The sequence below is a fragment of the Aedes albopictus genome, chromosome 3 (genome assembly GCF_035046485.1).
Source record: "Aedes albopictus strain Foshan chromosome 3, AalbF5, whole genome shotgun sequence".
Taxonomy (NCBI): Eukaryota; Metazoa; Arthropoda; class Insecta; order Diptera; family Culicidae; genus Aedes; species Aedes albopictus.
In genome coordinates this window covers 271,763,972-271,790,294 of record NC_085138.1, presented here as the reverse complement: position 1 = coordinate 271,790,294, position 26,323 = coordinate 271,763,972, and the positions used below count along the sequence as shown (strand labels likewise).

General features: G+C 38.7%; 1 protein-coding gene across 1 annotated transcript in view; it reads right to left on the bottom strand.

Annotated features, from left to right (window-relative positions):
- LOC115257375 (malonate--CoA ligase ACSF3, mitochondrial) overlaps positions 1-25,512 on the bottom strand; it is a 28,739-nt gene extending 3,227 nt beyond the window's left edge. The window contains exon 1 of the mRNA XM_029856896.2: positions 24,662-25,512. Coding sequence (XP_029712756.2) covers positions 24,662-25,040 — 379 coding nt within the window. The 5' untranslated portion in view covers positions 25,041-25,512. The remainder of the gene's footprint in view (positions 1-24,661) is intronic.
- Between the last annotated feature and the right edge of the window lie 811 nt (positions 25,513-26,323).

Below are 26,323 nucleotides of genomic sequence, written 5' to 3'. Positions count from 1 at the left end.
CTCATTGACTGAAAAGAAATTTTCCAGAGTTTCCTTCCCAAATTCTTGAAGACATTCCTACAAAGATATTTTTAAGGATTACTTAAAAACCCTTTAGGGACAATTCATAAACCACATAGACTTTTTAGGGGGAGGGGGCTCTACGCTCCATACAAATTTCAATTTTTTTGTTGTGACGATACTGCCGTGAATCGCATATCTGTCCCATTTGCATAGGAAATCCAGCAAAGATGGGACTGATATGCGATTCACGGCAGGATAGTCTACGAAGGGGAAGGGAGGGGGGGGGGGGTCTGAGATGGACAAAATTTGATCTACGCGGTTTATGAACAGCCCCTTAATAGATTTCCTCAGTAATTCCTCCATGAATTCTTATAGAAAGTCCCGCTGAGATTCTTTTAGAAATCCCTCCAGAGATTTCTAAAGCAGTGCCTCTGTGAATTCCTTTGAAGATTCTGCCAGGTTTTTTAGAAAATCTATAGATTTCTTTAGAAATTCGACCAATTTTTTTTTCAATAAGTCTTCTATAGATTCCTTTAAAAAGAGAAAGTTTTAGTATTGTGTTGCTCCTTGCTGTGCATGCATCGCTTCTGTAAGGAGTTAGTATCGCAGCATAATCGATCGCGTTCGCTATTGTCTCACGCGAAAACGAAAACAATATATGCGCGGGTGTCTAGTGTTTGTTTAATATTGTGTTGTTCCATGTTGTGAATGCATATGGTTTGATTTACTGATGTGTCCTTTGTTGCGTTCAGTTCATTCCTGCGTGGAATGGGCTTAAAGTTTCTGCTTCCTGGTGGGGTGGAGACGCGCGACAGAATTTATTTAATTAGATATGTTTTCGTAAAGAAATGTGTTCGATTGTGCACGAAAGTTAGTGTTTATTGATCCATTGTCAAATCATATCACCAACCATAGGTGACTCCCAGATTGACAATGTACCCTACCTTACTAACAAACAATCTGTGATATCCTGTGTATGACAACTTATTAATCTGACTTCAGCGGTCTTCTATATTAACTAGAGGCACCTCAACTAGGAGCAAACGCATTATCTACCTCCATCTAATTAGCGTTCCTATCGTTCACTGACTCGTAGCTCTCACACACCCATATTAGGATGCCACATCCTCCCCTTGCAGAAATGACTACTTTGAAGCAAGCTACAAGATATTATATAACTTGGTTATAGGCAATACAATTCGCCAAAATTCAATGGTCGATTTAAAATGTAATGATTACACTCTGACAGGAGAAGAAGCACTGTTTAATAAGTAAGGCTCCTTTTATCACTTACTACTCCACCCTTGGTAACTTGAAACCTACTCGTCTTACTGTTGCTCCTCCCAACCAAAATAGGGGAAAAAATGAAAAGAAAAGCATTATTGTTCTATCAATTGTGAGATTTCATACAATCAACTACACGCACTGCATCATTCGAAGTAAAAAAATTTTTTTTTATTGCATAACAAGACGGCCTCTGTTAGATCCATAATTAAGTCATCGTGCCCTTTTTTAAGTTGTTACAAAACAAAAGTATTAGCATAGCACACATTTACATATTCGTAGTTTTACCAGATTTTACAAATTTATATTATAGAAACAAATAATTATTATTAAACCATCACTGAGCATATTAAAAACCGAAACAAGCATTGATGATTGCGCGCCTAATGTTTGCGGCCGCGATTTCATGCCGCTAAAAAAAGGAATCTCAGCTGAAATAAATTTGCAGACAGAAAACTTTAAAAAAATAGAGATCCATGGAAACAAATTTCGTTAATTTTGGTTACCCTTCTGATAGTCGCATGTTTGCATAACAATGATAACTATTTTCATGTACATACCTGTTATTCCCTGTGACTAATACTTAAGCCAAAATCCCTCAACGTCAACGTTACAAGTATATCAGATTAAAAAGAATCCATTACAAACATGTGATCAAGCATCTCACATCAATGGGTACTTGTCCGATAATCGCTTTAACCCTTTTGGTTCAAGCATGTGCCCATAAAATTCCATTTTAGTTAAAATTTACGAAAGCAGATCAACACAGCCCCTCTTACCCTAATGAATCGAAAGGGATAACAAAAACAGTCTGATGTCCCGGATGTTGCCTACCAACACGTCTCATGAACGCATGCGTGTGGCAGCTTTGTGTGTGTGGAACTGGCACAACGGTCACAACTAAAGCCAGCGCAACGCACTCACCGATCCACACTCACACCAAGATTCATGTACTTTGTGTTATGGTTTCACGACGCCCGCACCACCCCACACTTTTCTTGATCAACTTCTCGTAACTGTCAGCCAAACACAACGAAAGTATGCTTACACGGCATGTGCCGAAAAGCATTCGCCCATATTTAGTCATGTTGACGAGTATAGGCTTCTTCACCGTCCGCCGCAAGCAACTTTTTCCGACGATTCAGCTCAGCGGTCGGTGGCACGTACGGAACAAAACGCAAGCAAATGGGAACAAATCTGAGAAGGCTCTGCGAACTAAAACCCGTCAGATGTTTTGCATCCCCGCCCCGGTCATCCCCTCCGATCATTGCGGCAGGCCCAGCAACGCATTTTGTTTTGCTCTGTTCCAAAACAAATACAACCAAACATTTGAAATGAACTCTCGATTCGGACGCCACCACGTGGCGGTGAGTGCATGGACAGTGCTGCTAGAAAACATATCTAGTTTAATTTTCTGAATTCTCATTTTCATTTCATTGTTTTTTTTTCTCGGTCGGCATATTTCTTTGAAAACTTCAGATTCTCTGCTTGTTTTTGATTCACGTGGTGACCGTTGGCTTATCCTTATTCAACACTAAAAAAAATGCGTGACATCTACTTCACTTTTGCGTTTTTTTTTTTTTTCAATTTACAGTATTGGCCATGAGCTAAACTCGACGCAATATACAATGTTTGTTGGCCTTGGACTTATCCGACTCAACATTGAAATTTTTATGGGTTATATATTACTCGTTTTACTGTATTGGCCATGAGCTATACTCGACGCAATACTTCTGTTGGCCATGGGCTTTACCCGACGCAACAATTCTAATGCTTGGCAATGAGCTAATACTCTACGCAAGCGTTACCTCCAGAGCTTCCACTGTATTGGCCATGAGCTATACTCGGCGCAATACTTCTGTTGGCCATGGGCTCAACCCGACGCAACAGGCAGAATACTTGGCAATGAGCTAAAAACTCTGCGCAAGTCATATCGTTACTATAAAGAGAAAGCATTTTTGGCAACCCTATTGCGTGAACACATCACCTATACTTACAATATTGACTCTTCATGGCACTCCATTACTTACACCACACAAACATTTCAAGTTTTTTTCTTTGATTTTATTTCACTTTCTGAATCTACGTTTACTACAATTTTCACTACGTAACCATCGCGAATATCATGGCAGGATCGCCAATGTGATATCCTGTGTATGACAACTTATTAATCTGACTTCAGCGGTCTTCTATATTAACTAGAGGCACCTCAACTAGGAGCAAACGCATTATCTACCTCCATCTAATTAGCGTTCCTATCGTTCACTGACTCGTAGCTCTCACACACCCATATTAGGATGCCACACAATCCTGTCACAAACGTGGAGATGAAGCGATTCGCGGTCTTTATAACAACGTTTGTCTCACTAACATTCCCTCCCATCCTCGATGACCGGAAGGACGTGGCCGGCGCCGTTATTGACCTTATCAAAGTTGAGAGTTCTCGAACTGTGCACATTGAGAATGGTAAGCTAGTCCCATGCCCTTGTGCAATTTCGATTGCTCTGATCAATCACGGAGTAGCAACTACGAATTGTGTGATCATCTATGCTCATGCCCATGCTCGCTCATGCTAAAGATTCCTTTAAAAAGAGGAAATTTCTCGCTTATAAATTCCTTCAGAATTTTTTTTTTTTTTTTTGAAGAGTGACCAGGTGGAGCTGCAGGACAGCTGATAGCAAAGCCTGGACCCTTTCCCAACTTTCCCCCTACTAGGACCAATACTCACGATGGACTAGACGATGTCGTCAACTTGAGCAAAGTGTGTAGTAATTAGCATTGGGTCGTAGTAGTTTTTGAAAATATTGTTTTTAACTTTTCCCATCGCACTAGTGTTTTGATCGAATGGAAGCTCCAAAGATGATTTGATAATTGAACAATATTTCAATAATCGAAAATCTCCGAGGTCACTGGACAACATTCAGAGAAAAAAAAAGGGTGTCTACGTCTATGTTAACGCCTTCAGAGTACTATTCTTAAGAAATATACAAAGAGCAAAAAGAAAAAAAATATGTGTCGTATCTAATTTTTAAACATTTGATATTTCTGAAAATTATTCGAAGACAGCTACCAGAGCTAGCGTTTTTAGCCGATATGGGCAACTAGTTTTTCTGACAGCTTCCCCAAACAATATTCAGATAATATCCTCAATTATTTTATAATACATTCTGAAAATTATTTCAAGCTGATTACCAATAGTGTCAATAACCGATGTTAGTCATTGACAGCACCAGCATCATCCCCAAAAAACTTTCATATTAGTGTTAGATAACAGCTTCCATTCGATATTGTAAAGAAATTTGTCAAACCCTATTTGTCAAAATATAGTCAATAATGTATCAAATTGTGTTCCTAACTTCGCTAGTCGTCTTCTGCATATCTGTGATCATCTCAGTCCAAAGTAATATTATATTCATCGTAACCCTTTACATTGTCAACCATCCTACGTCCTAAAGAAACATGTAACTAAGTTCCTATTTTTTGGTCAGTGTTATAATACCGTCTAAGATATAGAAAACAAAAAGTTCAGTCAGCTGATTTTTGTGTCAAAAATAAAAATGATAAAGATTATTTGTCAACTTTTATATATTCATCTCTACAAAACCTATAAAAATAAGAAATACAAATATAAACTCATTTCTAAAATCAACAGTTTTATCTTTACCTAATCGGTCCCTAATTATCTAAAGGTGATGAGTTTAATTGTTAACATAACCTAATTTGTAAGTCTGTAAGTCAACTTATACTAGCGTCCACTGTCCTGTGTACTTTCGAATTCAAGTGATGAATGATGAGTGTAACGCAGAGACCTCCCCTACCCACTCTTGCGTTACGTTAAATTTAACATTTACTGTTAAATTTGAGATAATTCAAAGAATGCAAAGATTAGGTCGATACAAGCTGAATTATAACTTGTCTTTGACTTGTGATAAATGCACTACGGATACTCCTTTGGTTCCCATTAGCACTTACGGCCGATTCTTTCACTTGCGCTCAACTCGTAAACCAGATATATCTAGCTCAAAGTCCACGCGGTGGTGAATAAACTGGCGCTAAAGTGCTAATGGGTTAAGCCCTCCCATCGCGTCAAGATTGAATATCCAGGGGGAGGGACTTATAAATTCCTTCAGAAATTGTATCATTATCTCTAGAGATTGCTCCATAAATTTCCGCTAGATTTCCTCATCAATTCCTCCAGAATATCATAAATTTTAAATGTCAATTTAGTGATTTTGCTTTGGCTGACCAAGCCATGTGGAAAATTACACTGTTGAAAATGCTTTGACATCCATGTGCACAATGGAACATGTGCTCGATGAACAAATTGAGATTTGAATTATGAAAAGAAATCCACGTACTCCGGTGAGACTCGAACTCACGACTCCTAATTTGCTAGACGGGTGCTTCTATTCCTTCAAGCACGGAGTCACTCGACTATCTCCGTCGCCAGTAGGCCTAGAACTGAACTCGATTGCACAGTCGCACATGGTTATCTTCTTTTCACAATCTAAATCTCCTTCGGATGGGATTAGATGAACATCTAACACATATTACTGTTGTGCACATGTATGTCGAGTCGAAGCGGGAGAGGAAATTATTTTTAATTGTCGAAAGCTTCGGGCAAATTTTGAATTCTCTCATAAATTTCTCCAGTATTGTTTAAAAAAAATCTCCAGAGATTTATTTAAAAAACAACTTTTCATGGATTCCTTCAAGAATTCTTCCAAGTTTTAATTTGTGTATCTGTTGAATTCTTCCAAGCATTGATTCAGCAATTCTTCTAGTGGTTCTCCACAAAATCTTACAGGCATTCCGTTATGAGTTTCTTCATCGACTACTTCAGGAATATTCCATTAGAATTCCTTGTTACGTTATAATGTCTCCTGTTTTTTCATCAGGTATTCTTCCGAAAATTCCTGCAGCAGTTCCTCTAGACATTTTTGCACAAAGGCATTCAGAGATTCCAGCATGGCCCATTCAACTCACAAACTCATTATCTACAGATATAATATTTGGTAAGACGGGTCCGATCACCGTGGGTGCCGGGAAATCCGGATTTCCGGGCTTATGTTTTTATACAAAACAATGCTCGGAATTTTCGGTAGGTTAGTGGCAATATCGGTATCAATCATCCTAAAATTGCTTCAGCATATAGTATCTGACCAGCCTGGGATTATAAAACGTGTTGACTTTGTAGCTACGACTTCGGATCAGGCTTCCCGCGGGGCCATGGCTGGCAATGGCCACTATACGGTATCCTAGGCTCAACAACGTGGGATTCAATATGGTATAATGACATGCTTCCGCAAATCCGAATTTTCCGAAAACTACACTCATCAGATCGGCACAACCACATATTTTCAAGATTGATAATGAGTTTCTGAGTTAAACGAGTCAAAAATTTTTTTAAATCGGTGAAAAATTGACGGAATGATTATTTCAGTTTCGTGGGTACCCGGGTACCCTGCTGGCATTCCACGTAATAAAAAAATCAAAGACCTCCCCCCTGCCCCTCCTCACTTGGGAATTCGGTGAACCCCATTAATAGATATATATTCACGAGTTCTAAGATCTAGCACAGTTTCAACTTCCTACTCTCAATAATCATAAAAATATCGAGATTTGAAATCGAAAAAGGTACCCGGGTACCCTGCTGGCCACATAAGGATTAAGGAAGTCTGATCATAGCAGGTTATACTGTGCAATTGTGACAATTTTTCAAACCTGCGTCCAGAAAGCATCAATAAGTTGATCAAAATTGAAAACAGTGTTGTAATGGTGCATTACGCAACGCAAATCAGTGCTGTAATAAACCATAACAGCACTGTTAATCTGGTGTGGGAAAGTAGGCCTTTTCCTGGCAGATTTGCGTGGGGTAAAATGGCCTATTACGATGAGAAGTTGCAAAAAAAATTTTGGACGATTCCAATTAAAAGTACTAAAAAGCATTTGTTTTTTTTCTAACACCAAAATCCAACTTTTTAAAAAACTTTGGAAAAAAAGCATAACTACACATTTTGTTGAATAATAATGTCCAATTAATGTGCGTCGCTAATCTGGGTGCTTACCAAGGACGCTATTGGACCACGGCTCTGCGTGTAGATCGGTTATTGCTAACGACTGGTAACAATATGAGCCGTGTAATACGAAGGTGCAACATCAGTGGAAGTCGTCTCTACTATGGACGCAGAAGAAACTGCGGTCAAAAAAGATTCACCCCCGCACAAAACGTATCATGTAGGTACCGTAAACCGGGGTCAAATTGATCTTCGGGTCGAAATTGATCAAACGTTTTTGGATTAGAAAAAGCATATTTTCAATAATTTTCGATGCTAAACGTGCTGTTGGAATCTGATACTTCATGCTATTTGTAAGCAAACTATTGAAAAAAATGCTTTATCTTCTTGAAAAACGACTGATCAATTTCAACCCGGAGATCAATTTGACCCCGGTTTACGGTATCAGGTATCAAAAGGCCGGCTCCAGAGGCACGTTATCCTTCATTTGGGACATTTGTGCCATCGCCATACATATAAGCCTATTTCATCAATTACACTAGTTTACAGCATTTTTGAACTCGGTAAGCTGATGATCATTTTTGGTGTAGAATCATGACCTGAGTTCGAAAACGCGAAAGAAAAAAATTACAGTAGAGCGGAAATTTTTTCGACTTTCCATACAAGGTTGATGATTTGAAATCGATTTTTGTTCTAATTTTAAGCAAAGTCGCTCACTTCAAACATCTCATTCACCGTAATCAATGCTCCGATTGATCTGAAATTTTTACTGTAACTCGCCTACATATGATATGCCAAATAAACGTCGAGAGAGAATTTTTAAGTTGGTTTTTTCTTATTGAAAAAAATACATTTCTTCAAAAATTTTTGGGAATTTTGCTAAAATTTGAGAAGATCGTCCCTAAAACTCGCCAATATCTTGAATTTCATCAATCTGACGCAAAACCTGTGTTCAGATGATCGAATGGTATTGTATTCTGCTTTTAATTTATGGAAAAAGATTTAAAATTGGTTGAACAAAACGCAATATATTTGAATTTTAGTAAATTACATATTTTGAAAAGTTGCAAAACTCGATATTGAGACAAAACTCAAAAACTGTTCTACTTCAAAAATTTTGAAGGTCGGTTTCGAAATCAGCACTAAATTGTGCTTCAAAAATTTTGGTCGTTGACAGAAGTTCACGACTTTCGTTTTATTTTGTAAACTTGTGTTACCTGAAGGAGAATGGGACAAGGGATGGGAATGACGAAAGGGAAAGGTGATGGAATAGGAGGGGGTGCCCTAGAAGAGGGAATGAACGCATAAGCGCAACGAGAGCTCATAGCCCATACCACAACGGGTTTAAACAGTGCCCTGAAAAGGGCACTGTAAAACGCATAAGCGTAAAGAGAGCCTACAGCTCATTGGGCGTAGCTTGTGACGTCATACGACTTTCAATATGACATTGAAAGGCACGTCATCGAAAGCATTATTAATGTTATCATGATGTTGAACTAAATGAATGAAAACAAACGTGAAACACAAAGTAAATCGATAATATCCGCCAATGTTCAATGTTGAGTAAACACAAAAAAAGTTTTTATTTAGTAAAAGAATAAACCGTGAAATACAAGAAATAACATGGAACGAGCTCGCCGATTAATATCTATCCTTGTGATCACCGGTGAGCTAAATCGATAGGAACTGAGCTTTGAATTGATCAATGACTTCTTTTAGGAAGTCAATCCAAATATGAGGGTGGAGGGTGGATCTTGAAGTATCAGATAACTATAATACAAATTCATTGCATATGGTGCAAACGATGCACCTTGCACTACCTTACCCTATAATTTTTCTGGGAGATTTTGTCCGCTTCGCTGAACGCCGGGATAAAGTTTCCTCTGCGGTTCGACATTTAAACGACCTTCTCTGTTGTGTTATGTTTTCTGTTAATTATTACGATTGTCATAAACGTTTTGAATACGGAAGACTGATTTTGGAAAGAATAAAGAACAGAAAGGTGAACTGCAACGACTCAAATGAATTGTTTGGTATTACATAGAACAAAATATCATTCTCACTCCAATCCTAGTAACTAAAATTGACTATAACATCGTTTTTTACTAAAATGAAGCAATAATCCTGTCAACCATAAAACAATAAATAGTATAAAACATAAATATAAAAAGTATACAAAATAGTAATAAAAATTACCTATTTGTGTATATAAAAACATTTTGCAGCAAGATCAATATTTTTAATAACATCATCAAATGAGAATGTATGTCAGTTTATCAATTTAACATATAAAGAATAAAAAAAATACAAAATTGCAACCCGTGACAGCAGAATTCATTGTACCTCTGATCTCATCAAAAATTGCGATCTAATCAATGTATTGAGATGAATTAAAGTGTAGCCAACTGATACGGCGGGCGAGTCCATAGCTTGTAAACAATTCGTTTCGCGATAAACAAAACGGCGCTATTAATAGCAAACGTATTTTTACTAATGTCGTTGTCAGCCACATCAGAAATCTGCCCCTCGTGAGAAAGTGCAAAATGAGCAAAATAAATACGCATTCTACCAACAACGGCTTTGAAAGGTGGTGTGTCTTCAACTGACTACAAAATTGCCTACGACGGGATGCCATCATACGCGCACCCGCTCGAGATAGTCACCAACGTCGCTAACGTACGTCATCAGAGTTCGCTTTTACTCCGCAGCAGCCAACTCTGTCTGTTGCGAATTGTTTGTGAAGGAAATTAGCAAGCAACATGAACGTCAGGTACAGAATAACGGATAAGAGGCGCCGTGTCGACACAAATGAAATTGGAAATTTCTGAAAACAAAAAAAAAGTTTACGAACGCTGACAGTCTTTTACTGTTTTAAAACTGAACGCCCTTGAACTTAATATTCTTTAGAGTGGATGCATACGAATTGCATCATCCTCTGGCTATATTGGAAAAAATCAGAAGGTAGTTTTTGAACATAGGCACAATTGGATTTGCGGTAAATAAGGGTGTCCATTTGGAATGCTTGGTTTGCACGATGTAAATGATCAAGAACATACAATTTTTAGGAAGGTTTATATTACCAACATTTATTTTAAATAACTAACATTTTTCTCAAATATGAGTATTTTGTACTACTTTGTGATGCACAATGTTTTTTTTTAATTTTGATGTTTTGCAGCTAATCTATGGTAGAGTTTGGGAGCATTTGGGCAGAATCATCTATTTTGAGCACTTGATGCTGTAACTCAGTCAATTTCAAATCAATTGATATACATTTTTGTACAAGGCTATATACTGTGCGTATCTTATCGTTTTCTAAAAATCAAATCAACAAGTTAAATATTGCTACTGTAAAGTAGCAAGTGCCTAAAACAGGTGATCCTGCCGAAATGGTCCCAGACCCTATTTAAATTTTATTTATGTTTTAATTTCAAGAAGAGCGTCAAAGTTTGACCAAAAAATAGAGCATTTCTGGAACAGTACATTCTCAAATGATGTGGAGTTTTTTTTTATCGAAAATAAAGATTTTTAATTGAGTTCAATGTAATCGCTGCGTCCTATTGAAACATCAGAATTGCATGCTGTGTAGATTTTTTTAGGTGTATTAATTTAACCATATTTTTAATAACTAAAAAATCAAATGATTTAATTGCATTCTTAAGGACAGACTTGTTAGAATCACAAAATGGCCGCCACAATGGCAGACTTTGGCACCTACTCACGGTTTCGAGGGCACAAATCTCTTCATTTTCATTTTCATTTCGCAGCATTTGGTGGGGCAATGAGAGCGCAAGTCAATTCAAAGCCGATGATAAGGAGGGGTAATGATTGAATAGTCTTTGCTGACCACATAAACGCCATGGGATAGGAAAAGGGTATTTTGGTGTGGGATTAGGGTGTTGGTACAGACTTGACAATATCAATGCTATTCAGATGCAAAAAAATTTTAAGGCTCAATAGTGAATCGCATACCTTCCAAAACCAAAAAACAATAATCCACAAAATGCCAAGCAAGTCATAGAAAGAAAAAACCTGATTGTTTATTTTGTCAATTATAACAAACGGAAACTTCCACCCTCTCCGACTCGCCAGTCACCCCGGAAAAAATGTTCTTTCAGTTCTGGAAAATATATTATCCTCAATTAAGCCTTTAATCGAATTGTCCGCGTGGTCTTGTAGTACCCCTGCTAGGTAAGAATCAGTCATTGCCATACATATTAAATGCTAGACATCCATGGGGTCGGATAGCATTTGCATATGTAAAAGCTTTGGTGATGTGACTTTACTATTAGGCAATTCTCTCATCGCATGCTTGTCTTCAAAACCTTGCCAAGCTTAGAAAATTGAAGATTATAAACAATACATTACAAGGTTCGAATTCCCATAAAATGAGATCATTTATTCGCACTACAACACCATAGGAGATAATATCACATTGGCTGATTACAGTACAAATGCGAAAAATATCCCTTTTTCCCCTATCCGCAACCCGGGAACGCGCCCTGTTGGATTTCGAAAGCCTCGGAGAATATTACAAACCTTCAATGGCATTCCCACACACTAACCCACATTGCCCATTCTGGGGTCTGACTGGGCCTATTACCCTCCCTCAGTTTGTAATATTCTCTCCAACTTGGAATTATATTTTCCCGGCACATAAATGACTTCGACAGATGTTCGATATACTATGCAGCAGCATGATCAGTATAACTATATCAGATGATTTGAAGATCTGATTTTTACGGAATTGTTTGCCATTGATTATACATTCAGCTATTCTAATCATTACTGCAAAGCACATCGACCACATGCCTGAAATCAAAGCTTCCTGGAAGATATAATCCAAGCCCAGGGGTTTCGAGGGCACAAATCTCTTCGTAAAAAAAACCAGCGCACCAGATCTTCTTATTTTAAGCTTATTACAAGTGAGCAAGAACAGAATAATAAAATGCACTGTTGTTTGAAGCTTGCTTCTTGAGATTTGTCAAATATGGGGGGGGGGGGCAAAACCATGCTTGCCCCCCCTAAGTTGGCGCCTATGTACTATTCTATTGTGCACTTGGACACTACGTGACCCGATTACAATTGACAGCTGCAGTTACTCTTTCTACAACACCTATATGTATTCTATTCTAATTCTACTATATCGAACTGGTTTGCTGTGTCCTACTTTCACTTTCTACTCTATCCATGATAGAAAGATGAACACGATGATGTTGATGACATATTTCCTTTTTCAGTCCGACTGAGGGTCCATTATAAGTTACTGTTTACCGATATCCAACTTTTCGGGTCCGTTAGAGCTATTTAGTTTAGAAGAGAGTCTGTGCCAGCCGCTTTCGAGGGGAAGAGCAACTGACGAAAAATTGCCAGTGCCGGAGCTGGGATCGAACCCATGACCATCCCCTTATGAAGTACACGTGTGAAGCACTGTGCCACGGGTATTCGTCCAGGAGCTCCTTCGGGAGATTCTTAAAGAATATTTATCCAGAATTTCCATCCAGGATTTTTTTCTTTCGATTACACTGAAGTTTTTTTTACCGCGTAAAAAAAAAAACCGCGTTATTTCAAAACCCGTCGTAAAAAAACGAGTTTTTCAAAAACACGCGCAAAATAGTCAGGATTACATCCAACGTAACTTGATTTTTTTGACTTTTGTACGACGTTTTTTTGAAATAACGCGGTTTTTTTTACGACGGTTTTTGAAATAACGCGGTTTTTTTTTACGACGATATTTGAAATAACGCGGTTTTTTCACGCGGGTTTTTTTTACGCGGTACAAAAACTTCAGTGTACTACATAAATGCCTTCTTGGATTTCTTAAGTAACTCTTGCTAGGGATTCCACCTTGTATGCCTTCTGTAGATTCCTTAATGGATTTTTTTCTGAGAATTCCTCCAGGAAACTCTAAGAAATTTATTTATGGAATTTAGGAGTTTAGTTTGTTAGGAATTAGTCCCATTAGGGATAGGTATTTAATCAGAGATCCATGAGATCCATGGAAATTCCTGCAGGAATTCGATCTAGGGATTTCACTATAAACTTTGGAAGGTATCCCATCAATTCTGAAGGTTTCCCACAAGAAACTATTGATAATAATTCAGTAAAAAGAAACTTTTTCAAAAGAACTTCTACAGGATTGACACAAGCAACTACTTATAAAGGATTTGGACGACAAACTACTGGATAATTTTCTGAAGGATTTCCAGTTAAAACCTCTGTAATATTTCTATAAGGAACCGTGACTGGGAGGATTCTCAGAAGGAACTTCTGGAGGTTTAACAGAGAAACTCGTGAAGGATTCTCAAAACAATAACCTCTGAAAAAATCACAGAAGCAACTGCTGGAGGTTTCTCCGAAGCAAACCCTGAAAGATTCCTGGAATAAACTCCTGGAGGATTCCCAGAATGAACTTTTGGTAGAAACGAAGCAAGAAATCTAGGAGAAATTCCAAAACGAATAAAGATGGATTCTAGCAAAATCTCTTAAAAGTAATCAAAATTTAAGTTCCAGAAGGAACGTCTGCTAGTATAGCATATCATGAATACTTGCACAAATCTTGGATGGAGTTGCAAAGTTGAATATATCCATTACCATTGCTTATGTCGCTACTATCTACAATGTCATAGACCCACTCAGCTCCACACACCTGACCAAGTCCTTGCAAGCATTTATAAAACCTTTCATCAACTTAGAAAGAGCCTAGAACTGAAGCAGCTTCCAATAGATGAAAGGATGTTGAAAATAGCGAATTTTCAACTTATGTGTAGCTATATAACAATATAGAGTAATCAGAAAGACCTCACATAGTTTCGCGTAGTCCACTGGCTCTGAGCGTTGCGTTGCACTTGTATTGATCTGCTTTGCATGAACCATTCCTTTTTGATATGCTGCAAACGAGTGGGCTGGAAGTTTCTGCCGAATGCAACCGCGCCGGGATAAACTGCCCCGGCAATGTTCACATTCACGATGATCCATCTGACTTTCACTCGCTTATCCAATCCATCACGACCATCTTGAGCTCTTCGTTGCCCATCATCTTTTGACAAATTTCCTCCTTTAACCGCATCTTTTTCAGGACGAACCTCCGGACGAACGTGGCAGCACTAGAATCTTCCTTCTCCTTTTTTCCTTATCGTCGACCATTACTGGACAAGGAATTGGTCCTATTCTAGTCAACAGAATCGCACTGTTTACCTTAGGTAGAGGGACCATACTATCCAAAAATATGTACAAGCTTTCTCCTTCATCTGACAGCTTCGCAGTCATAAAAACTCCAATAGTTGCTCCAGCAGCAGAAAGTTTGGTTGTCCGAATTTCGTATTTTATTTTGATTTTGAACGGGGCAAAAATGAGGCTCCGAGAAAATTTTGCGTCCACTTTCTAGCACCGCACACTTCGATCCAAGGCATAAAAAGTCAGTTCCAGAAGGAGCTTCTGCTGCACATATATGAGATAGAACTCGTTCATGAATCCCACAAAGAAATTTTGGGATGACTTCCAAACAAAATCCTGGAAAATTACCAGAAGCAACTCATAGAACTTTTGAAGAAATCACTGAAAAATGTGTCGGAGGAGCCCCAAAAGGAACTTCTGAAGGATGTTCAGAAAGAATACCTAGAGGGATCTAAAAAAACATCTTACAAGAATTGCCGTAGAAAACTCTGAAGAAGCGGAGGAACATTTGTATGAAATTCGGAAGAAACATTTTGATGAATCGAAAAAGCAACTCTTGGGGGAATTTCAAGAAACTGGTTTGAATTCCGATTCCTGGTTGGGATTCCTGAAAGAATCCCCAAGGAAACTCCAAAAATAATTTAAGAGACACTGCTAATCCGAGATGAAAAACATCCCTGGGATCAGAAACTCTTCCTTCGAGATAACCTAGTGGCATCCTAAAACAGAGTGTCTAATCATAACTCAAAATAGAATTCCTTGAGTATTCCAGGTTTTTCCAGGAAAAATTTAAAACTTTAATGACCCAAATTTTCAAAAAATATATATTCTTCAAAAACTAGTATCGGCTTCTATATTCGTCTGTTTTTCACTATAACTCAGTCAATTTTGAACCAATTGACTTGAAATGTTGTACACGAGTAGATACTATAAATATCTCACCGCATTCCAAAAATTGTGTCAATTGGTTCAAATTTGACTGAATTATAGCGGAAAACAGACGAAAATAGAAGCCACCGCCCAAGTGGCGCGATTTCCTATACAAAAATATCCCCAAAAATTAAGCAAACATCTTTAACGATTTTCGAGCTGTTCCTGGGATTTTTACCAGAGTTCCTGGATACATGCAAAAGTTTTTCACGAGATATGTTGGAGTACCTTCCGATATTTACGCTCAATTCCCCCTGAAGATCCATCCAAAATTATTCAAAGTTCCTTCACGAATGTCACTTTGGTGATTTTCCGAGATAGCTTTCCAACCGTTTATCTCGGGATTTTTATCGATAGTTTTCGTGGTTTTCCGATATTCCTCTTGGATTTCCCCACAGAATTTAGCCCGTAGCTGCTCCCAGGATTCTGTTATCAGTTTTATTTTTCTGTTGCATGTTCGATCTTAGGCAGCATCCATTTATTACGTAACGCTAAAATCGGAGATTTTTTGACCCCCCCTCCCCCCTCCGTAACGCTATTTTGTATGAAAATCATAACATTTTTGTATGGGCCGTAACGCTCGGCCGTACCCTAGAGCGTTACGTAATTTGTGAACGGCGCCTTAGCTTGTGCATATTTTCCTAATTTTAATTTGTATTTATAGGACTCTTATATCGTTCAGAAGGAATACAGCCCCAGCAACCGAAGTGGTTGCATATTTTTCGATACCGTAATCTGGGGGATAGTTGATCAGCGGGGTGGAGTTGATCACTATGGTATGTAGCTAGAATTCTGCTTCAATGGAAGAACTTTTGACGTAAATTGTGTGAATATACATTTTTAATATACACAATACACCAGTTGTACGAATTTTAAGAACTTATTCAGATTCAGCATTATCAAATTTAGTTTTTCCATTCTTAGAATGTTATGTCATTGGTTGATCAACTTCACCCCGTATTGAAATCTGACCATTTGAACATTTTTTTTACAAAATGTAGCTGTTTCCTGTAAAAATTTCGTTTACGAAGCTTGATAAAGATCCACTCAGTACATGTGTTAAAACTGTTTGTTTGGATTCATATGCATTGTACCTGATTTTATTGACAAGAATAGAAGAAAAGTGATCAGTTTCCCCCCATATTACGGTGATTTCTAGCGATAAATAACTGCAAGACAGGCAAACCGGTTCCTAGCACGGACATCAAAATGCGGCCGTCTTGCGTTAAGACCCGATTTGGGGTGGCCTATTAGGATAAGTTTTCCTAGACAAAACCGAGCTATGAAAGCAGCTACGAACTAAAAGGCGAACTGATATACAAAACACAAACTCAAGGATAACTGATGGACCCAGAACAAATATGAAATCTCGTCATCCTGTGTGTGGAAAGTGTTATTTTTTTTTTTTTTTTTTTGAAGAGTGACCAGGTGGAGCTGCAGGACAGCTGATAGCAAAGCCTGGACCAAGGGGGAGGTCACCTCAGTGATAAAGTTTTAATATCAGGTTGATATTTTTGATATTTTTAATATCATCAAAGCAGCTCTAGATTACCGAAAATATTTTCCCATCAACAAACATCTGTCAACAGAAACACAGAGGTCGAATGCAAGGGTTATTGCGAGAGTATATTTGTTTGTCTGATTCAATATCTATTACTGCATTTAATCAATTCAATTATTTTCAGGACAAATGGTCAAGTTCAGTTCAGTGGTTATATAATGTGAGATAAGCACTCCGCGAATTTCTGCCTGTTGGAACCTTGGTACCTGCTCTGTGTTGGAGGTTTTCCACGTCTTACGATCATAATTACTTTTTATAGTATCCCTGAACAAGTTTGATGCAGCAAATAAATAAATGAGGGAAAATGGTAGACATGACTTTTTGATTTCCTATACAGCGACTCCCTTAAATCCACCTAATCCAATGCTGATGAATAGAATGAAAAATGTGAGAATAGTGTCGTAGAAAATTTGTGCTCATCTGTTGAGGTTGCATTCTAATTTGCCGGTCGAGTATTATGTATATTATCGGCCTATGCATGCATGTCCAGGACATAGGGGGTCGTTTGCGAGGTTTGAAACATCAACTGTGCATTCCTAGCTACTATTAATAGTACCTACCAAATAGGCACTTAAATAATACTTAAAAGGCAGAAATCGGTTCTTTATACGATAATTGAATCGAGTGATTGGGATATTTCAGCTACGGGAATATTAGGGTAGGACGGGGCAAGATGGCCACCCGGGGCAAGATGAGCACCCCTCCGTTTTACTACTTTTATGATGAATTTTGCCCAAACAACTTCATAATCCGTTAGAATAATGTTCATCCTGTTTGTAAACCTGATAAAAGGTACTTTATAATGAACGAATTAAACAATATTGTCAAATAAGTCGATAGCATGGAATTTTAGCATTTTCTTATAAGAAATCATCAGAATAAAATAAGGTTTTTATGTCAGAATCAAATGTTTACCATATTTCTAGTTATCAGCCAACATTACTAGCTTACTGCAAAGCATTTTAATTTACATTAGAAAATATTTTCTGAAAACAAACATTAAAATTTATTCAATTTTAGTTATTTACCTATAGTGGGGCAAGATGAGCACCCCTGATGGTAATATAGAAAATATTTTGAAATTATTGTAATCCACTCAATAGTGCCGAACATAGGTTTCCGTAACCTCTGCAACTATTTGGTTGAGTAAACTTCTAAAAATAAGCAACCTAATAATCGTTTATTGTTTTTCGGGTCATTTTGTATAAAGTATTATAAAACCGCATTTTTTTTCAATAATCGAAAAAAAATGATAATTTTAGAACGTGATACCATAGCTATACACAAGGTTCACTATATCAATCAGTGTATGACCAATTTATTGTTAAAATATTGTGATTTTAATGAAGTGCTCTTCTTGCCCCGTAGGGGTGCTCGTCTTGCCCCGTAGCAGGTTCGAACTGACCATAAAACATCTTTTTTGTCTAGTCAAATAAATCATCCTTATTGTGAATTTTTAACCCTCTCATGTTTATGGGTGATAGAAAACAAGATATAGAAGAGAACTACTGAGAGGTACTTTGAAAAATTGTGTTAACTTTCAATAAACTCAACGTGATCCTTAGGGTGCTCATCTTGCCCCGCCCTACCCTAGTCACTTTACTGATCCGCATCTCCTGAACAGCTCCAAGTCTAATTACATAACTCTACTTTCAAACCGCTGAATAACTTTATAAGTGTCAGTTGTAAACAATTCTAAAAATCAAAGCATACCTGATGATATTTTTAATATTAGGATTAATATTTGTGATATTTTACTGTTGTAATCCGCGTTTTCGGGTGGTCGAGAACATTTAAACGCGAGTTATACAAACAATAAAACGAATAAAAAGTAACATTTATTAAAGCTACATTGTACTGACTACAAGACTAACATGACGAGACGAATGACTACTAACAATAGACAAATAAGTATATAGATGGATGCTGATGATGACGTCATTGTTGCGACACAGATAGTTGTCGTTGATGAGTCCAGCTGCTAGGGATGTTCATTGACTCCAACATCTCCCCCTCTAATTTGTTGAGTGGTATCAGAACTATCCTGGTGTTTTTCGTGCCTACGAAAAACACAGATGCTCTGTAACAGGAAGCATAGTAAAATCCAGACGAAGAGCTTGCGACGAGTAGCGGTTGTTCTAGGCCAAATGATTGCATATCCTTGACGGTGAAATTTGTGATGGCCTTTACAGATTATGTACGTGGTCACATGTGCACGAGTTAAAATAACATTGATTATGCTATGCCTTTTTCGTTGCATTGGAAATCCGTTTCGGTCTACTAGATGAATCAAACACTTTATTTTCAACGGATTTTGCGATTGTTTCAGTTGTAGCTGCTTTTGTTGCGGTTTGATGAAACAGTCTAATCTGTATGCAGAAAAAGATTGCCGTTTCACATCAAATAAGAAATCACGCTTGATCTCCGCCGGATCGCTCGAATCGATCTGCTCTGGTTTGGTTGAAGCTTCTCCCTCCCTGCTGTAGTTGGAAATGCTGCTCGTATGTACTGGCTCATGGGAGGAATCTTCCGTGGATGATGGTGTCACTGGTATTACGGGCGGGTCCGTTTGGCTGAACGGTGTGTAGTAGCTACCAACTGGGAGTAACTGAATATCGCGAGACGCCAAATATTTCGCCATCAGTTGATCGATAACACACTGCCGCTGCTGTAGAGACAACAATATACTGTTCATTGTCTCGTTGTGTTGTTGAATTTTTGGATCGAGCGGCATGTTTGCGTCTACTGAAGATATCGACTGTGTGGTGCATGACGGTACGCATTGTGCTTGTGATAACTCAATAGTGCTTGGCCCATCCCTTGCGAGATCTTGTGACACCTTGACGGGTAGTTGTTCCGTCTGATGGTAGACATGCACCACTGTGGCACCGTACTGAGGTGCTTGATGCTCATACGATGAACATTGATTTTGGAATGACTGATAGGAGAAAAATTGATTTGCTTGCGATGCATGATCTGCATGTTGCGAATGCTGCCCCTGCGAAAGCTGAGTTAGTCTTGCTGAGTGGGGACCATCTTTAGCTGCTGGCACTGCATGCATATGGTTCGACCCGGGGCGATTGATCATGGTATGGATTGTTTTTCTCCTTTAGAGCACTGCACGCATCTCGGTAAATGCTTCATAAATTCACCGAGATTTCCAAAATCCTCGTCGCCACTGTTGTAATCCGCGTTTTCGGGTGGTCGAGAACATTTAAACGCGAGTTATACAAACAATAAAACGAATAAAAAGTAACATTTATTAAAGCTACATTGTACTGACTACAAGACTAACATGACGAGACGAATGACTACTAACAATAGACAAATAAGTATATAGATGGATGCTGATGATGACGTCATTGTTGCGACACAGATAGTTGTCGTTGATGAGTCCAGCTGCTAGGGATGTTCATTGACTCCAACATTTACTAATTTTGATACGAGATCGGGCTGTCCGACCCCTTGGCCTGGACCCTTTCCCAACTTTCCCCCTACTAGGGCCAATACTCACGATGGACTAGACGATGTCGTCAACTTGAGCAAAGTGTGTAGTAATTAGCATTGGGTCGTAGTAGTTTTTAAAAATACTGTTTTTAACTTTTCCCATCGCACTAGTGTTTTGATCGAATGGAAGCTCCAAAGATGATTTGATAATTGAACAATATTTCAATAATCGAAATTCTCCGAGGTCACTGGACAACATTCAGAGATAAAAAAGGGTGACGCGAGACAAGACATAACACTTATCGTTCTTACAATCGTCAAGGATTTAAAAAATTACCTTTTCTGTCGACCGGTTTCGGGCGCGATGTTGCCCATCTTCGGGACAAAGTCCGACTGGTTACGCTGGCCAAACACGCCGCAAGATGAGGGTGCGCCTGAGAGAACATAAAACAGCAGTTGAAACAAACAAAACCAACGAATCAGGGGTGGCGGCGCATGCGGCGGCATCTCATCACAATATAAATTGGAAAAATGCGAAGCTGATTAAACCGGTCAGAAAGGCTTCGCATTTAAACGCCTGGGAATCAATGTTCATCACCAACACTGAGGAACCATTGATGAACGAAGACGATCCCCCCATCACATCGTGCCTCTTCGGTCTGGCTGACACCACCATCAAATAAAACATTTCTCTTCTGCGGACGAGTACGAACATCGTACGACAGCGTAACCAGTCGGACATTGTCCCGAAGATGGGCAACATCGCGCCCGAAACCGGTCGACAGAAAAGGTAATTTTTTAAATCCTTGACGATTGTAAGAACGATAAGTGTTATGTCTTGTCTCGCGTCGCGTCTTGTGAATGTCAGTTTGTTCTTACGTTAGCGCAAAACATAAAAATGAGTGATAAAAAAGGGTGTCTATGTCTATGTTAACGCCTTCAGAGTACTATTCTTAAGAAAAATACAAAGAGCTAAAAGAAAAAAAATGTGTCATAGCTAATTTTTAAAGATTTGATATTTCTGAAAATTATTCGAAGACAGCTACCAGAGCTAGCGTTTTTAGCCGATATGGGCAACTAGTTTTTCTGACAGCTTCCCCAAACAATAATCAGATAATATCCTCAGTTATTTTATAATACATTCTGAAAATTATTTCAAGCTGATTACCAATAGTGTCAATAACCGATGTTAGTCATTGACAGCACCAGCATCATCCCGAAATAACTCTCATATTAGTGTTAGATAACACTTTTTGAGCTTCCATTCGATATTGTAAAGAAATTTGTCAAACCCTATTTGTCAAAATATAGTCAAAAATGTATCAAATTGTGTTTCTAATTTCGCTAGTCGTCTTCTGCATATCTGTGATTATCTCAGTCCAAAGTAATATTATATCCATCGTAACCCTTTACAATGTCAATCGTCCTAAGTCCTAACTAAATTCCTGCTTTTTTTGATCAGTGAAATAATACCGTCTAAGATATAAAAACAAAAAAGTTCAGTCAACTGATTTTTGTCAAAAATAAAAATGATAATGATTATTTGTCAACTTTTATAAATTCACAAAACCCATAAAAATAAGAAATACAAATATAAACTCCTATAATCAACAGTTTTATCTTTACCTAATCAGTCCATAATTTTCTAATTGTAATGAATCTAATCTGTAAGGCTGTAAGTCAACTTATCCTAGCGTCCCCTGTCCTGTGTACTAACGAATTCAAGTAACGAATGATGAGTGTAACGCAGAGACCTCCTATACCCACTCTTGCGTTACGTTAAATTTAACAATTATTGTTAAATTTGAGAAAATTCAAAGAATGCAAAGATTGGGTCTATGCAAGCAGAATTATAATTTGTTTTTGACTTGTGATAAATGCACGACGGATACTCCTTTGGTTCCCATTAGCACTTACGGCGATTCCTTCACTTGCGCTCAACTCGTAAACTAGATATATCTAGCTCAAAGTCCAAGCGGTGGTGAATGAACTGGCGCTAAAGTGCTAATAGGTTAAGCCCTCCCATCGCGTCAAGATCGAATATCCAGGGGGAGGGCTGTGTGTGAAAAGTGTCATCCTGTGTGTGGAAAGTGTTATTCAATACGATAACTGGGCAAATTTATATTCAGTGTTGTATTGTACCAAGTTTATGCTTTATGTTGTAAATGTCAATTTGTGACGTCGAGTATTATTGTACATTTGTAGTGTTCTGTTTCATTTTTCGCGGTATTGGATGTGCTTAATATTTCCTCTCGGGATTATTCTCAGAAATATTTTCCGAGATGTATCATTTTTTTGGAGTTCCTGTCGAAGTTTCTTCAATTAGGTTTTGCGGAGTTTCTCGCAAGATTTGACTTGAATTCCTTCAAATATTTCACCGGGAATATGATAGAAGAAATTTGATAAGTTATCCCAGGAGAAATTCGAAGGAAAACCCGAGGAGAAATCCCTGCAAGCACTCTAGGAGTACATATAAAAAAAAGTCATTAAAAGAATATCCAGAATCTCGGGGCAATTTCCGGGAAGAGTTCTGGGAATGCAGAGAAAATCTGTAAAAAAAATATGTCAGATGGATCACTGCAAGAAATTCGGTACAACTACAAGGCTCTGAAAGAAATTACAAAAACTCAATGATAAATAGCAGCAAGAGCTCTTGTGAAAATCCCAGAATGCACTCCGGAAAAAAATATTAGGAAAAAGACCAGGGTAAATTCAGAAAACTAACTGAGAGACATCCCATGACCATGAGCAACACCGTAAGCAATCTTCTGAGAGAAGTTCTAGGAGAAACTCAGGTAAAACTTTAAAAATCAAAATAAACCGTGTGAGAACCTTTAAGAAATATTCTAGCTGAAGCTCCTGTAGAAAACCAGGAAAGTTCACAGAAATTCTTGAAGGAACTCTAGTAGGAATCCTAGCAATAACTCCTGTAGCAACTCTGAGGGAAATTCCGTTAAGATCTTCTGGGTAAGTCCCAAGTAGAAAGCCGCAAGGAATCGCGTGAAATATCCAAGAGGAAACCCGAGAGAAATTTCAGGAAAAAATCTGCGACAGTTTCTACAATTTATCCCGATAGAAATTCTTATATAAAATTTGGGATAAATCCTGGTAGAAATCATAAAAAAAATCTTTGAGCAAACGCTTCGGGAAAAATCCCACGAGGGGCTCTGGGAGCAATACCGGGAAGTAATTCTGTAGCATCGAAGACTACTTTATCAATGATAATGTGGTCTTCGGTAGCATCCTGGAAGGAATCCGGAAGTCCGGGAAAAAAACTAAAAAGAAAACCAAGAAAAATGGCATGAAAAATACGGGAGAAATTTCGTGAGAAATCCTGGAAGGTATTTCTAACGAAGTTCAGCAACCCTGACGGAACTACTGGAAAAATAAACTTGTAGCGGATTTTCTATACGGATTTTAACTTCCAGGTTCATCAACGTCCACGTTGAATTTGCAGGGCTGGGAGCCCCCATCCTGTTCCACGATTATCCAGATTTCTTCTTGACTTAAGTTGCTTTGCAAATAATTAAGGAATTTCCAACGTCTTCACGAACCACAAGCCACCAGTTAAAACCTACAAACATGTAGTAAAGGCTCATGTTCGAAAGAAAAAAAAAAGCTTTGTTGTTAAGTTAACTACTTGATATTCATACCACCTAATGTTTTATTTTTTATCGGAGTAAAATTTCCCTGAATACTCAAGATATTCCCTGAGTATTCCAGAGATTTCTCCGGTTTTCCCATGTAGTACACACCTTGTAAAATAACTTTTTGGGGAAGTCCTAAAGAAGTTCCAAGTGATTGCGTAGAAAAATTCCTTAAAATTTCCTAAAATGTCCCTGAATAAACATCTCTTTAATAATCCGTGGGAGAATACCAGGAGGAATCTTAGAAGATACATGTCGAGGAATGCCTTTCAGCTTTCGGAAGGAAGAACATGTATCCTTTTTTGTTAGGTAATCGTAATGGCGTTCCGGGAGATTGATGATTTCAAGAAGTGTATCATTCTTGAAAGTGTCGTATGTCATTCTTGCGTTCAACAAAAATAGATAGATAAACGTTTGAGTATGCGTCATTTTTACATGTTTGCGTTTCTCTGTTGGCGCCTAGTAGTGAGCAGGTAAAAAAAATCTAAAAATCTTTTGGAGCGCCTCCTAGAAACGCCACTGGCAATTCGTCATCAACCCTGTGAACATGATTCATTGATGCGTATCCCCGTAGGTAGCTAATATTTCAAACTTACCACAACAGTTGGAAATCTGCAAAGCCAACCGCTTGACGGCCTCGTAAATCTGGATGAAGCTGTAATCGCCGGTATGGTCCCTAATGGCTGATTTTTCTCCGTGGAGCAGGGCCCGCTTGAACGGCGGCACGATCAGACTTCGCTTGGTTTCCTCCTCGAAAAGGCTGGTCAGCCGCTGATGGAGTTCGCCATGAACCGCTTCCGGATCGGCGGCCGGCTGCTGTTCGACACCTCCCGTCTGATGGACTTTTCCAGCTTGGGTGGAAAGCGACCGACTGCTGTGTTGTGTAATAGGGGCCACTCTAGCGGTGGTGCCGGCGGAACCACCGAAGGTTGCAATTGCCTCTATACATTTTCTGGCAAGCACGAATCTGGACATTTTATTCAAATATCACACCCTAGAACATTCACGAGATTTTCACTGGGAATCGAACCGTATTTCACAACCACGAAACGTCAAAATGTTGGAACACTGACGCAACGATGCAGCGACGGACGGCAATCGCAGCTAGCGGTGTCTTCTCCTGGATAGTGTTTTCTTGTTTTTGTTTTGTGCAGCTAAAACGTCCACGTTTTTCCGGGAACAAGCACCGTAAGAAAATACGGCACTTTTCACACGCACAACGAAGAAACCGAATGAGACTTCAGTTACGTGGACGAGAGCTCTAAAATTATCACTCACGCGAATCTATTTCAACGACTCCACTTCATAAAAATACACACTGGTCTTTGATTTTTGTTTTTTAAACAATCGTCTACACTCGAGGACAGTGATTTTAGGAATGCCACTACGCGATAATCGCGCACACCCACGGAAAGCAGACAGGCAGATTCTGATGAAACGGATGGAACTGCCCGCTCGGAAATTCCAACTAGAAATCTAGTAGGTATCTACTAGACAAAATAAAATATCTAGTAGAAATTTAAGCGGATATCTACTACCAGTCGCATAGAAATCTTCCTCCAGTGCAACATTTTTGTCTACCTCAAATCGGGCGAAAACAATTTCGCCCGCTTTCTAGTCGATACCTCATAGATATCTACTAGACAAGGGTACTAGAAATCGAGTAGCTGTCTAGCAGATCTCTACTAGGCTTAATTTTGTTTATTTTTCTTTTTTTATAGTTTTTTTGCTTTCTTCCTCCAAATCTGTTTGAGGTGTTCCCCAAGGAGTTATGTAAAGATTACACAAGGAGTTCCTTCAGGAATTCATCCAGGGCTTCTCCCAAAAAATCCGTCAGGGATTCCTCCAGGAGTTCAATCAAGAATTCCTCCAGGAGTTCCACCAGGGATTCCTCCAGGAGTTCCATCAAGAATTCCTCCCAGAGTTCCATAAGGGATTCCTCCAGGAGTTCCATCAGGGATTCCTCCAGGAGTTCAATCAAGCATTTCTCCAGGAGTTCTATCAGGGATTCCTCCAGGAACACCAGCAGGGATTCCTTCAGGAGTTCCATCAGGGATTCCTCCAGGAGTTCAATCAAGGATTCCTCCAGGAGTACCATCTGGGATTCCTCCAGGAGTTCCATCAGGGATTCCTCCAGGAGTTCCATTAGGGATTCCTTCGGGAGTTTCATCAGGGATTCCTCCAGGAGTTCCATCAGGGATTCCTCCAGGAGTTAAATCAAGCATTTCTCCAGGAGTACCATCGAGGATTGCTCCAGG